Below are 14700 nucleotides of genomic sequence, written 5' to 3' on the forward strand. Positions count from 1 at the left end.
GGGCAGGGGTCATGACCTTTCCTGCTGGACTCTCTGAGACACCATGTGCAAGAAGGCCAGGCACGCAGCGAGTCGAGCGGGGGTGCCTCAGGCCTCCCGGAAATGCTGGCCGAGCCATGCTGGGGGCTCTCCCGGCTTAGGGAGGCGCCGGCGGTGCAGTGCTCTTCCTGCCTCCTGCCAGCAGGGTGACAGGTGCTCTCTGGTCACCCGAGGCGTGTGAGGCTGCACCTCTGCTGAGCGTGGGCACGCGCAGTCCACTCGGTGCCCTGGCGCACAACAGCAGGGCGGTTTCTGGGTGCTCCTGGGGCGTCTGCTGCTGGAATGCCCAGGGGGCAGGCAGCACCCACGTCTCCGCGATGCGCCACACACACCACTGCTGGCCCGGTGGGACGCCTGCAGAGCGTCACGGCCCAGCGTGCGGCATCCAGTCCTCCGGCCTTGGGAACAGGAGTCCCATCCCTGGGGGCTTCTCCTCAGTGTCCTGCGGTGTCCTGGGGGCTTCCGTCGTGTGCCGTGGGCAGCACTCCTGGTGGCTGGTGGGGAGGACGTTCTCCGACACTGGAATGGCTCGGCAAGCGGGATGAACCGCAGAGGGCTCCCCTCTGGTTCTTCACAGACGAGCGCAGACAGCCACACCCCTGAATGGCCCCCGGGGAGCACACACCTGCGCACACCTCGGCGTGGGGCGGGTGCTGCCTCCACGTGCCGCTCCCCTGATCTTGCTGACGCAGTGCTCGAATTCTGTCTTGTTCCAGGGAGATCGTGGAGCACATGGTCCAGCACTTTAAAACACAGATCTTTGGGGATCGGAAGCCAGTGTTCGATGGAAGGAAGAACCTCTACACAGCCATGCCCCTCCCGATCGGGAGGGAGAAGGTGGGTCCTCGGAGGCGGGCTCAGGCCGGGATGTGACGGGCTGCGGGCCGGGGACAGAGCTGCCCCTGGTCCCTGGCTGTCCGAGGTGGAGGGTTCAGCTGTCCACATCCAGAGACAGCCACTGAGAACGACTTGACCCCACTAGGCTTTTAAATGGGGACCAGAGGCCCACGCAGGGGCCACAGGCCACTGGCAGGCAGGAGCGGATGGCAGGGGGACAGTGAGCAGTGTACCCACTGAGAGTGGGGGTGTGCATGTGGCCGTGGTGGCGGCACCAAGCCGGCAGCTGGCCCTAAAATGACTGTCAGGCAGGGCATCGGCCCTGGGGCATGCCTTTCCCGTTGTCTCCCTCCCGCCGTGGCTCCGTTTGAAGAGTGACCAAGCTTCTGCCTGGAAGTGGCCGCTTCTTGGCAGAGCTCTCAACAGGTGGCTGCTCAGGGTGGTCGGGGTGCTTCTCCTAAGCAGGAGAGCAGAGGTGCAGCTCAGAGACCATCTTCCCACAGCCTTTAGGGAAAAGGAGCCTGACCTTCCCGGTGAGAAGGGGACAGCTGGCTCCCTTTGACAGTTAGCTGCTTTTTCTTTAATGAAGTTTCGATCTTCAGGAGAGAAGACTTTTTTAAAAAGATTTTATTAAATAATTAATTTGTTTTTAGAGAGTGGGCAAAGGGAGGGAGAAAGAGGGAGAGAGACATCAATGTGTGGTTGCCTCTCATGCGCCCCCTTCTGGGGACCTGACCCACAACCCAGGCATGTGCCCTGACTGGGAATCGAACCTGTGACCCTTTGGGTTGCAGGCTGGCGCTCAGTCTACTGAGCCACACCAGCCAGGGCAACAATTATCTACTTAAACTCCCAGGCCCCTGGGAGGAATGCAACTTCAAGCCTCCAAGGGTCCCAAACTGCTCTCCTGCCGTCCAGTGACCTGCACGCTCGCTCAGGCGTTGCACTGTTTGGCTTTTGCATTTTAATGATTGTTGAAAGGCTAAGCTCCTTTCGCCCATCTGGGTGGTGGGCAGGCTGAGTGGTTCTGCTTCGGGGTTGCAGGCCCTGATAAGAGGTGGGGCCGAGAGGCGAGTCCGATACAGCTGAGGGGAGGCTGGCAGGGATAAGGGCTCTGTGCCACAGGTCCCCCCGGTGACTCTCAGAGATAGCGCCAGCGCCCTGCCTGGCACGGGGCGATTGGCTTCCCAGTTTGAGGGAGTGTCAGGACCCTGTGCCCGCCAGGGCAGGAGAAGCACCCCTTGCAAAGCAGCGTGCTGTGCACTTGAAATGGGTTGACTGTAAAGCCTTGTGCTTAATTTGCACATTCGTTTTTGTCCAAAGCTGTATCGGAAGGAAAGCATGTGGAGTTTATTCACAGTCTTGTCTGTATGTATTTATAATTACACGATGGGGGGGACATATTTCCTTCAGAAGGGGTGGGGGAGTCCAGACGCCGTTGGGGTCTTGAGTCGCATCCCTGCAGAAGTTAGCACCTCAGTCCTGAGTGAAAGGGGGTCTGACACGGGTCCTCGCGTCTCCCTTCCTCATGGTGGCGCCCTGGGCAAGCCGCCGCTCCTGTCACTGGGGAGATGGCGTGGAAGCTGCTGCCCAGGTCCTCGTGCAGGTTGGAAGTGAGTGCCCCCCAGGAAGAGCTTCCCTCCGGAGCACGTCCCGCGCTCGGCCCTGAGTCTCAGGGAAACTGCGTCCCTGTCCGGCCCCCAGATCGTGCTGGTGGTCCAAGGCCCCAAGGCCCTCAGCCGACCCTAGTGGTGGCTGCTGCTGGTCTGCAGGGCCCGTGTCTGTCATCCTCGCTCACCTCACTGCCCCGGCGCCCGCAGGTGCCGCACCTACGTACCGCCCAACACCCGCCTTGTGGGTGCTCAGCGTCTCTTAAGTTTAATCCCAACCGTTCTCGCCCTGTTTTAGGGTGAGTTTAGAGAAGCTGCCCAAAGCCACCGCGTCTGCCGTGCACGGGACCCCTGACTGCCGGCTGCCCGCTGCTCGGGTTCTGCCAGGGGGCACGGTGTGCAGAAGAACCTCTCTTTTGCTGGAGAGCTATAGTAAGACACGTCCCCCCTTTCTCTCTCTCTCGCGTTCACCTCTTATGGCCAAGGGCCATCTTTCTGCTCTTGTGTGTGTTTCTCCCGTAAAGTGTTTTCTTTGTCGTGTGGGCCTCTCTGTGGAAAAGGAGAAATCGGTCGTGTCGTGCTAACCAGTGTCTGCCGGTGGCAGGATGAGGCCGGAGGCTGCGTCCGGGGCCCTTACTCAGGGAGGTAGCTGTTGTCACCTACTCGTCATCGCTGCTGCTGGCCTGCCTGCCTTGACTTGGGCCCCTGTGCGGGCGGAGCTGCGTGCTGTCGGGGCTGGAGGGCGCTCAGGCTGGCCCCTCACTTTTCAGAACAGGACGCAGAGGAAGTTGTATGGTCGCTCGCACCCTTGGTTTGACTGCTGGGTCCGTTGTAGCAGTGGCACCGTGTGACCTGCAAGACAGGAATGGCGTTTGTCCTGGCGCTGGGTCCGGCCGGGACCTGCACGCCCCGGTCTGCAGCTTCCTAGAGCTTCCGCCTCTCTGCGTGGGTCCGGGCAGGCGTGGGCGCCTCCTCCCTAGAAGAAGGTGCCCATTAAGCCACACACACACCTTGAATTACAAACAGCAGCCTCGAGGAAGGCGTCACTTAAGGGAAGGCAGACTCGCACCAAATCCACTGCTCAGGGCTTCTGCCTGTTCCATGCTGTGCCCCGTGGGGCGTGTTGGGTCACAAGTGCCCCGTGGTGACTGCTGACCTGCACTGACAGGTGCGGGGATTCTGAACAGGGCAGTGGAGCTTCAGGAGGTTTGAGGACAGGTGGAGGGGAGGGGAGAGGTCGGCAGGGGTGAGGGAGCCGTCCTTGGTGTGCCCTCCTTGGGTGGCACACAGGTAGGGGTCTGCTTAGCCTGTCTGCTCTTCTTTGGGGTTAACCTGCCGCCCTTCAGGGCAGAGGGCCCCCCTGGTGAAGTTGCATTTGTCAAGGTGCCTTGAACCCAGCTGGCCCAGGTCGGAGGTGCTCAGCAAGTCACATGTAACAGCATGGCCAGTTCCTGTACCCGCTGGCTTTACTTGCCAGGGGTGACCTTGAATTCCCAGCATGCCCTCCAGACATGCTGGGTGGGATGGGTTTTCTTCCTGGGTAATTTGTGGGAGGCAACACTCGCTTTCTGAGGTGTCAGCCCTCTGTGCACATTCAAAACGAGGCGTGGCCTGCACGGCCCCTTCCGGAAAGTGCCTGTGAACTGGGGCCCAGCACAGGCTCCAGCCTTCAGGCCAGGGGCCGGGTCCTCCTCACCAGCCCCACGCCGAGCAAGGCTGCCAGCACCCTCAGTCCTCCCTAGGAGCAGATGGCAGCGTGTGTGCGGGGCCTCGGCCCCGCAGGGCAGCCCGCGTCTGCCGGGCTTCCCGGCGCTCCCGGCGTCTTCCACACTGTTTGCTTTCCTGACAGCGCGGTCCCATCTTCGTTCCCAGGCTGCGCTCTTCCCGTCACAGTTCCAGTTCTGTTGCCTTGGTGGCTCTCAGCACGAGGGACGACGAGTAGGGGGTCATGTCTGTCCACAGAGACGCAAGCTCTCTGACCATTTTCCAGCTCCTCCCGGGTGCTGGTGTGCTTGGCTGGCATAAGTGACCTGTGAGGTGGGCCGGCCGCCCTCATCCCAGAAGTGCACACGGAGCCCGATGCCGCCACCCGCCTGCGGTCAGACCACAGGGGGAGCAGCTGGGAGCCCCGTGTCCCGGGGCCTCCAGTTGGTGCTGTGTTACTGGCACTGGAGCTTCAGATTGGGATTGAAGTATCTTGGTTCATAGACCAGCACCTCTGGCCAGCAGCCCAAAGGGACGTGCGGACTGTCCTCAGCCCGTGTCACAGCGGCAGCACTGCAGCCCAGTGCCACCCTGCCCCACACAGCGGACATTCGCTGGGAATGTCCATTGTCCCTAAGCTGTTAGATCCATGTGCCAGTCTCTCAAGATACTGTGGCTGACAGAGGACGTTATAGGGCCTAGTGCTGCTTCCCTCCCCTTCTTGTGGGGGCCAGGAGGAGGCTGGCTCGGAATCTGTTTAAAAATGTAGGGGCCTTGCCCTGACCGGCGTGGCTCGTTTAGTTGGGAGGAGTCCCAGTCTTCGCTGTCACTGTGCCGGTGGGCGTGAGGGGCGTGCGTGCCCTGTGGGGGTGCACTCAGGTGAAGGACTGACTGAGTCTCCCTAACCCTGGATTGTTCTGGAGCTGGCCCACCGCCTTTGGCCTCCGGACGGCTTCTTCAGGGGGAGGCATGCGTAACCGTGTGCTCTGGCCCCTCGCAGGTGGAGCTGGAGGTCACGCTGCCCGGGGAGGGGAAGGACCGCATCTTCAAGGTGTCCATCAAGTGGGTGTCCTGCGTGAGCCTGCAGGCGTTACACGATGCACTTTCGGGGCGGCTGCCCAGCGTCCCCTTTGAGACGATCCAGGCCCTGGACGTCGTCATGAGGCATCTGCCGTCCATGAGGTGAGGACTGGCTGTGGGTGGGGACCGTAGCGCCCGGAGCACCTGCCCGAGCCTGGCATTGCCTGGAGAGCGTGAGCTCTGCGTGAGGAGGAGCGGGTTGCTGAGTCTGGTGGCCGTGGTCACATGGGTGTCCGGGACGAAAACAGTAGCAGAGCTAACGTGGGGAGCGGTTTAATTGTGAAAGTTCTGCGGAATTTGCAGCCCCGCACCGAAGGTCACCGCCCGGTGCTGGGAGCGTGGCCTGTTTCTCTGCCGTCTTCACACTCGGGACGCATCCCAGTAGGACAGTGTCCCAGTCTTGCAGGTGACGGAGCCTCCCACCAGGAGGGCCTGTCAGGACAGCAGGGAACACTGCTTCCAGCTTCTGCTTCGTTCTGTGGGATCGCTTCCTCACACTCGGCCACACTAGACCTCGCTGGGGTGGAGGGTGGGGCCGCCGTCAGGGGTGGCGACCCTCTAATGGCTCATAACCTGTGGGGGGCTGGGCAAGGGTGCAGGCACTGCCAGGACGCCCGTTCTGTGCACACGCACAGCACACGGCAGGGCCTCAGGGGCCACGTGGGCGCACAAGGGAAAGAGCTCCATGCTAGCCGCTCCCAGCACTGGCACCGGGGCCACGGCCTGGGCGTCAGCGGGGCCTCTCGTCGCAGGTACACGCCCGTGGGCCGCTCCTTCTTCACTGCATCCGAGGGCTGCTCCAACCCCCTGGGAGGGGGGCGAGAGGTGTGGTTCGGCTTCCACCAGTCCGTCCGCCCTTCTCTTTGGAAAATGATGCTAAATATTGACGGTAAGCAGCCCTCCGTCTGCCCTGTGGGGTGAGGGGCTTGCTGGGATCAAAGACCTCGGGTGGGGGGCTCGTGGGGCTAGCCCCAGGCACAACCTCTGCTGGAGCCAGAGGTGCTGTGTACCCCTGGCCCGTCTCGCCTGTGCCTTGGCTCTGGTGGCAGGCCTCCGATGGAGGAGTGGCCACCTGCAGGGCCCACCTAGAGGCTGTGGCTGGGGGGCCTGGGCCTGCATCTCTGACAGAGTCCCTGACACAGCGGCTGGTGTCTCCTGGGGCAGCATCGGTTTTGCTGGGGGTGGCGAGTGGACATGCACTGTCCCTGTCCAGTCGGTCCCCTCTTCCTGCGTGGTTCTCGGTCTGTCCCCCAGGTGGGGCGGGGGGAACCTCCTAGAGGCCACACCAAGGGAGTCAGGGGATCCAGCCTTTATGTTTGTTGTGATGTGGGGTGTGTTTAAAACCTAGTTTTCTTCTCAGAGGGTTCCAACTCCAACAGCCCCACGGGGCTGCCCGGGGCCAGGGTGGGGTGGTATCGGGCAGCCTGTGACCAGGCCTGAGCCACCTGGGGGGATAGTGAGGACAGGGGGGGGGCCCCCCAATGGCCATCGGTCACCAGCCATGGAGGGGGCGCGGTTGGGCCAGCCCCTGTCATGCTCCTCCGCCTGTGTCTCTCTCTTCCCACCTCCAGTCTCGGCAACTGCATTTTATAAGGCACAGCCCGTAATTGAGTTTGTTTGTGAAGTTTTGGATTTTAAAAGTATTGAAGAACAACAAAAACCTCTGACAGATTCCCAAAGGGTCAAGTTTACCAAAGAAATCAAAGGTAGGTGCCGGCCCGGCGCCTGCTTGGCCCTGCCCTCCCGCCCCGGCAGTGGGGTCTGAGGGGCGAAGCCACCATTGGGTGGGTTAGTGTAGCGATGGCGTAAACCCGCCTCGCAGGGCGGGGACAGAAATGTCCGGTCCTGAACGAAGGGCCGCAGGGTGTGGGGCAGGGGGTGGCCCACCCGCGTCCTCGTCCTCGATGTCAGGACTGGATAGCAGAGCGTGGGTGTCGGTGGTATCTTATGACCTTCGGAATGCAGGGCACCTCCGTGCCTGCCTTTATCCCTCGCGGCCCTGGCGCAGCCACACCCGGTCTGCCTGGTGGCCACTCAGGCAAGCGCAGCGGCCTGGCTCGAGCCCTCTGCACCTGTCCCTTTCTGAGGCCTGGAGCAGCACTGGTTGCTAAAAATAACTCTGAAGGAGGCACAGAAAGCCCTGGTGGCCAACGCAGCCTCCAGACTGGGCCAGACATGGTCCCCTTCTCTCCAAGAGCAGTGTCCCGACTGTGGCCTTGGCATTTCTGGGGCAGAGGGCATCCCCGCGGGTGAGCCTGTTCCAGCCCCGTGTCACCCTTCCCTGTGCTCCAGAGTGCCCAGTGTGGGCCTGGTGGCGGTTCCCACGCAAACAGAGGGGCAGGCCGTGGGGCTGGCACTCCCAGCCGGGTGGGTCCCGACCCTGAGGCCGGCCACCCTGTGTCACCAGGTCTGAAGGTGGAGATCACGCACTGTGGGCAGATGAAGAGGAAGTACCGCGTCTGCAACGTGACCCGGCGGCCCGCCAGCCACCAAACGTAACCATCTACGCCCCCCACTCCTGACCCCTGACCCTCACTGTCAGCCCGAGGCCCCGGCTCCGGAGCAGTGACTCCTCTGGGAGAATGATTCCAGAGCCACACCTTCAGCTCAGGGGACCCCAAACCACCTAATGGAACAACCTAGGGCCCCCCGGGTGGGGTGGGGTGAGGGCTCCCGCTGGCTGACCATTGCAGGTAAGGGAGGAGGGTCTTCCTTGTTCGGAGTCCCCAGCGCATACTGCTGGGGAGGAGGGGTCCATGGGCACGGCCCCCACCTGTCCGAGGCCTAGCCTCTGCCTGACCTCACTTGCCAGTTTGGTCTCTGAAGCTGTTAGTGACCGGCCTGGCACAAGGACAGGGCGCTGTCCTGGGCAGTGTGTGCCCATTTGGGGAGAAGTGAGCCCCTGCGAGATCTCCTGGGTCCAGGGAGCCCTCCCTCGTTCATTGCACGGTCATCCCATGGAGCAGGCTTGGTCTGTTCCTAGCCGCAGGGCCCCTGGCCTCCCATCCCCACACACCGGCCCCTCCTGCCTCCACCCGCCCACAGGGGTGGCCGAGGGTGCCCGAGCAGAGCTGCCCACCCCTTCCCTCAGCCCATCCTGGGAGGTTCCGGGCCTGCCCTGCGAGGCTGGCACTTGGAGCACGTGGCCCTCAGGGTGGGATCGGCTGGGATCCCACAGCCTTCCTTTCTGGGCTCACCCCTGTTTGCCCTGAACTGCTGTGTCCGCTGCGGCTGTCAGGCACCACCTGGGCTACTGCAGCGCACCTCAGGCATGCGGAGTCTTCTGTCTCCCAGCTGTAGAGGAAGAGTGGAAGGGAAGGGCTCAGGAATATTCCAGATGACCCAGAGGACGTGTTGTATTTGTCCCTGGAGAGGGGCTGTGGCCCTGTGCCTCCCCCAGCCTGATAGCAGGCCCAAATGCTCGGCCCTGGGCGCACGGGCGCAGGCAGGGCTCTGCTGCCTGCCCCACGGGCCCGGGTGCCTCTCTGCTCCCCTAGGTTCCCGCTGCAGCAGGAGAGCGGGCAGACGGTGGAGTGCACGGTGGCCCAGTACTTCAAGGACAGGCACAAGCTGGTTCTGCGATACCCCCACCTCCCATGTTTACAAGTCGGACAGGAGCAGAAACACACCTACCTTCCCCTAGAGGCAAGTCCCCTCCCGCGCGCTCCCGTGGCTGCGGGGGGGAACCTCCAGACCGCCGCTGCGGGCGCTCAGCAGGTGGATGCCGTCACACCTCAGTTTCCCCGTGCGTACGGCGGGTCAGTGCCTCTGGTGCGTGAAGATGGGGCATGCCCAGCAGGTCCCAGGCCCATGGTAGAAACTGCTTGGGGAATAAACTTTCTTCACTCCCTGGGGGATTCCTCGCCTGGGAACAGGGCCCGCAGGTCCTCAGTAGTTGTCTCCCACTCCTGCATCGCGGGCTGGGTGCGGTCCCCCCTGCCATAGTCTGGAGGTGGACTTCCTTCCCGTTGGCAAGCAGCTCTGCGTCTCCACGCTCTGAGGACAGAGAGGCCACAAAAGCCACGTCGGGACACAGTGCCCACACGGGTGGTCTCGGAAGCTGCATTCTACCCGTGCAGCTCCCAGGCGGGTTCTCGCGTGGCGTGGGGCTCTGCTGCTGGCCGCCTGGCCGTCGGGCAGCATGCGCAGCGGGTGTGCTGCGCGCGGCGCCCTGGGAGCTGCTGGCGCCTGCCTGGTGCTGACGCTGCGCCACCGCGCCCTCCCTGCAGGTCTGCAACATCGTGGCCGGACAGAGATGCATAAAAAAGCTGACCGACAATCAGACCTCAACCATGATCCGAGCGACTGCCAGGTCGGCGCCCGATCGGCAGGAAGAGATTAGCAAACTGGTGAGCATCACATGGCTGAGGCCTGTCAGGGGCGGGGGGCGGGGGGGCACCCTCAGGGAGCCCATCGGCACAGGGCACCCGGGGCCAGGGTCCCAGTCGCCCGGACGCCTCTGACCCTCCCCTTCCTTCCTCCCCTTTTCCAGATGAGAAGCGCAAGTTTCAACACAGACCCGTACGTCCGGGAGTTCGGAATCATGGTCAAAGACGAGATGACGGACGTGACCGGGCGGGTCCTACAGCCACCCTCCATCCTCTACGGGGGCCGGGTGCGTGCCGGCTGGGCAGGGGGAGCACGCTGTGGGCGTTCGGGGGATATCTGCACATGTGACCCCTTTCGGGTTGGACTGTCCCCAGAGCTGTAGATCGTGGTCCAGGTGGAGAGTTCTTTCTGCTCAAGTCTGAGCCTGAGACTTAGGGGGCTTCATGGAGGCCTGAATGTCCTCCGCCCTTCTGGAAGGTTTCTAGAATTAACCTTTAACTTTCCAAAGGTAATTTTTACTAACCAGTGAGGATGTTAAGAGTGCTGTTCTTTGTATGATGGGCACCCTGCCAGCGAGGCGTTACTTTCCGGAGGCTCCCTGCTTTCCTGGGGCGTGACTTTGCTTTGGAGGTGTTTGGGGACAAGTGAGCAGCCGTTTGGGGGTCTGTGTGGCTTTGCCCGTTGACCCTCGAGCTTTCTTCAGTGTGTAATCAAAGGCGTCCTGGCCCCTGTGCCCCTGCGAGCTCTGAGAGGGCCTCCTTCCCTCCTCCTGCTGGCCCCCGCCGATGCAGAGCACAGCGTCTCGGCTGGGCCGCCTCAGCTTCCAAGGCCCCTGGCCAGCGCACCCTCACGGTGCGTGTGAGGAAGCCCCGACTGCACCTTCTCACCCGGGGGTGTTTACTCAGGAGCATTAGTCCTCGGGGCCTCTGGTAAGGCTTCGTTGTGTTTGTAGGGTTGTTTCCTTTCATGTTTTAAAATGTGAGGTTTAAAAAAATTGTTTTAAAACTCAGAAGGTACAAAGGAATTATAGGAATAAGTCTTCTTTTTCTCAGCTCTCAGTTGCTCCCCAGGAAGCAATTGGTGTTATTTTTCTCTGTTGTCAAATCGCCCGGGGACGAGTCATGTGTTTTTTACCTCTTTCTGTGCAGATGGCATATTCAGTATGCTCCCTGCCTCACTTTGTCACTGAGTGTTTTCTCTTGGAGCCCCTAGAACTCTCGGAGACGGTTTTGTGTGTGCGGCGTGGAGCCCCTTTCATCGTTGTGGGGCCCCTTTGTCTGGGCGTCTCCGTCCTTGTCGTTGGGTGGAGGCTGCTCCCGCTCCGCTTCCGTCCTCCACTCACCTCTGCATCTGCCCATCCTTCCATCTGTCCGTCCTATATCCACTTATCCTTCTGTCCATTCCTCCATCTGTCCGTTCTCCATCTACCTCTTCTCTCCATTCATCCACCTGCCCACCCTACAGCCGCCTGTTGGCCCCCAGAGCTGGGCAGTCAGGAGTGGGGACAGCACAGACTCAGCTCCTAGGCTCAGGAGCCGCCGTCTGGTCGGGGGCCAGCGGTAGTTTGGACAGTGACCAAGTGCAAGGGCGGGGACCTGGCCGCCCGTGTTGTCTCACTCTGCACACCGTGCCATTTGCAGAACAAAGCGATCGCCACCCCGGTCCAGGGCGTCTGGGACATGAGGAACAAGCAGTTTCATACGGGCATCGAGATCAAGGTGTGGGCCATCGCCTGCTTCGCCCCCCAGCGCCAGTGCACAGAGGTCCACCTGAAGTAAGGCTGCCACGGGCAGGCCCGGCTCACACAGGCGGGGGGCCTGGGCTCGGTTCAGATGGCAGGGGCTGGCCCCTTTCCCAATCACAGAGCAGTGGCCGGGTGGGACAGGCTGGGCGGCGTGGGCTCCTCCACAGCGCTTCTCCTCGGAGCTGTCGTCGGAGTGGGAAAAAAACAAAACAGCAAATGAGAACAAGTGTAAAAATTAGAGACAAAAGGAAAAATTGGGTTCAGGGAACAAAGGTTATTTTTAAAAACACTGGAGCCCTGCTGGTATGGCTCAGTGGATTGAGCACAGGCCTGCGAACCAGAGTCACTGGTTCGATTCCCAGTCGGCACACACCTGTGTTGTGGGCCAGATCCCCAGTAGGGGGCACATGAGAGGCAACCACACATTGATATTTCTCTCCCTCTCTTCTTCCCTTCCCCTCTCTCTAAAAATAAATAAATAAAATCTAAACAAACAAACAAACAAACAAACCACTGGAGCTACATATTCCTGTGAGTCAGTGAAAAGGAGAGGAGGAAGCCAGAGTGAGAAAGAGACGTTCAGACAGATGGGGGCGGGCAGTGTCTTCTTCTTCGGCGAGAGAAGCAGCGAGAAACCGTCCAGAGAGCATAGCTTTGGCCGACTGCCCTGGGGTAGCGTGCCCCTCCAAGCCCAGTAGTCCAAGGGAGGGGCCCACCTGTTGGCAGCCCGAACGCCAGGAAGGCCTAGGCCAGCAGCAGACCCTTCAAAAGCAGCACTGCACAAACCACAGGGCTGATGCGTGTGCTTCTGTGCCGAGCAAACCAGTGGGGAAAGGAAAGCTTTGGCTTCCTGCATTTCTTGGGTGGAACCAGGAGGGAAAAAGCAAAGCCCAGATAGTGTAGCCCTGTGGGGGGGCTCCACCTACAGAGTCACCCACAGAGCCCCCTTCCTCTACCCCTCCCCACCGCCACCACAGATGAGAATAAGTCTAGGAGACATGATCTGCTTGGGGAGGAAAGCTGGCAGATCTCTCAAAGGAAAAGGGCCAGGAGCCTGCTCCTCAGTGGGCTTTTATTGGGTTTAATTTGCATAGGAATATAGGGCGTGTATGTAAAGCTCATCAATCATTGTCAGACAGTAATGATCAAACAATAGATAACATTCAGAGAACTCTGAGGGCTTATTCTGAGTCAGGATCAGATACCTAAAGGGCCATAAAACTTTGGGGAACCAAACTCATTTCACACTGGATCCTTATCACTTAAATTGAGGGTATTAGCAACATAGGTTTCATAGGATTTTATGCATTCTTTCTTAGATCTGATTGCCCCAAGGAACCCACCCTTTCCAGCACAGGGCTGCACCCACCTCCAGCATTGTTTGAGGCTTAAGTCAGGCAGGGGAAGTAAGGTGGCCAAAAGATTAGGAGACTTCTTGCAGACAGAATGAGGAATCGAGCTATGTCAAAGCCAAGGGGTGAGGGTCCATCACCCCCTTTTTCTATAGCCCTCCAAGTCATTCCCTGAGGGCCCCTTCGTGACCGTGTCTGTCTTAGGTTGTCCCTCCTTTGAGGAATCTTACCTGTCATTGGCTAACCAACCGCTCATCTGCCCAGGGCCAAGCAGGGTGAGGTAAAGGGGGCAGAGGCAGTGCCCTACAAGGAAGATAAGCTTTGTCTAAGTGGCTTATGGTCCCAACGTCTTTTTATTCAGCCTTAGCAACAAGGGGTTACAGTTCCTGAAACCAAGCAGGGCAGTTCCCATCATAGCCCGTGAACATTTCAGCAGAGGTGGTTCTGAAAAGCTGTGGCTCCCAGAATGTTCTTGAGAGCCGACGTCAGGGGCAAGAGGCTATCCCCTGGGAGGCACTCCTTGCTTCCTACTGCCCCAGGGCCAGCGGGCAGCACAGAGAGGGCTCAGGATGCCATGCCCAGGCTCCCCATCTGGGCCCTGGACCACCCCCGCAACCCCCAAGTCTGTCCCCAGCCCTGCATTTGCTTTTGCCTGGACCCAGGTGGTCCCACGGCGAAATGAGGAGATGAAGATACAGATGCACGCCCACATGTCTCTTCAAGGCACTGATGTGTGGCAGGCTGAACACCACCTGGCCTGGCTGGACCAGAGTGTCCTTACCCCTACTGTGGGAGGCAACGATATTTTTACTCTGGAGCCTAAAATAGAGGCTGCTGAGCTGCCCACCCTCCCACTCTTGCTTCAAGGGCCTGCTGGCGGCAGCTGCTGGTGCCATTCCAGCTCCGCTGCCCCGTTTTCTCCACGATTATGTCACCCACATGCCCCAGTTGTACACACGAGAGTAACGGCGTCCCTCTGGCTGCTCGGCATTGGCAGCATGAGTGTGCGGGGTGTGTCTGGACGGAGTGGGCTGGGTAGGCCTGCGAGGAGGGGGCATGTCGCCACCGAGCACTGGGAGGGTCACTGCTAGGGAGGCAATGTGGATACTGTCCGAAGTCTTCTGTTGTCTGGTGGCAGAATGGCCTCAAGGGCCTTTCTAGTAACCCGCTTGCAGGCTCCGCCTACACACCGTTTTTCACGAGTTAGCGTGTGGCATGGCTTTGTCTGCTGAGACTCCGACCGCCATCAAAGTGGAGTGGGTTTGGGTCTGTAAGAATGGTGCCCTTTCCTCGGGGCCTCTGGCCAGTCTGAATTCTTGGGTCCGCGCCATGCTCTTAGTGAGACAAACCTCCTTCAGGTCCTTCACGGAGCAGCTCAGAAAGATCTCGAGAGATGCTGGGATGCCGATCCAGGGCCAGCCGTGCTTCTGCAAGTACGCCCAGGGCGCGGACAGCGTGGAGCCCATGTTCCGGCACCTGAAGAACACCTACACCGGCCTGCAGCTGGTGGTGGTCATCCTGCCTGGCAAAACCCCCGTCTACGGTAGGCCTCTGGCCACATGGCTGGCCCTGGGGGACGGCCGTGACCTCCGTGGGCACTCGTGGCCACCGAGCCCTTGGGTCCATGCCGCACAGAGGTGGCGCTCCTTTCAGACGTACCTGCGTGCCGAGAGAGATCGGGGGCTTCTGATCTCGGCTGAGCAGATGCTCGGGCCGCCTCGCCAGTCTTGTCTGAAGCCATGGCTCCTAGACAGCGGCGCGGGTGCAGTTGTCCTGTCCACCACCCAACACCGGCGCTGGCTGGGCAGGCGCTGTCACGCACTGCACTCAAGGGGGTCCCCTGGGGTGGCCTGGTCCTCCGTTTACAATCACCGTGCCTGCTCAGACTTCTCTGAAGTCCCTCAGAGTCCCTTTGTACCAAGAAGGCAGTGGTGCCCTCATTCAGCCCAAATTTCCTGCCCTGGGCGGTAGGTAGCCCAGGCCCTCTGTCTTGGCCGCTCATGGA

The 14700-nt window shown here is 60.7% G+C and overlaps 1 protein-coding gene across 3 annotated transcripts in view; it reads left to right on the plus strand.

The window, feature by feature from the left end:
• The window catches only part of AGO2 (argonaute RISC catalytic component 2), a 78770-nt gene that overhangs the window by 44840 nt on the left and 19230 nt on the right, over positions 1–14700 (plus strand). For all 3 annotated transcript variants that reach the window (XM_053929416.2, XM_053929415.2, XM_053929417.2), the window contains exons 3-12: positions 756–876; positions 5191–5372; positions 6023–6159; positions 6842–6976; positions 7678–7765; positions 8768–8915; positions 9500–9619; positions 9763–9885; positions 11240–11373; positions 14054–14238. In XM_053929416.2, the coding sequence (XP_053785391.1) occupies positions 756–876; positions 5191–5372; positions 6023–6159; positions 6842–6976; positions 7678–7765; positions 8768–8915; positions 9500–9619; positions 9763–9885; positions 11240–11373; positions 14054–14238 (1373 nt within the window). The remainder of the gene's footprint in view (positions 1–755; positions 877–5190; positions 5373–6022; positions 6160–6841; positions 6977–7677; positions 7766–8767; positions 8916–9499; positions 9620–9762; positions 9886–11239; positions 11374–14053; positions 14239–14700) is intronic.

The sequence above is a fragment of the Desmodus rotundus genome, chromosome 8 (genome assembly GCF_022682495.2).
Source record: "Desmodus rotundus isolate HL8 chromosome 8, HLdesRot8A.1, whole genome shotgun sequence".
Lineage (NCBI taxonomy): Eukaryota > Metazoa > Chordata > Mammalia > Chiroptera > Phyllostomidae > Desmodus > Desmodus rotundus.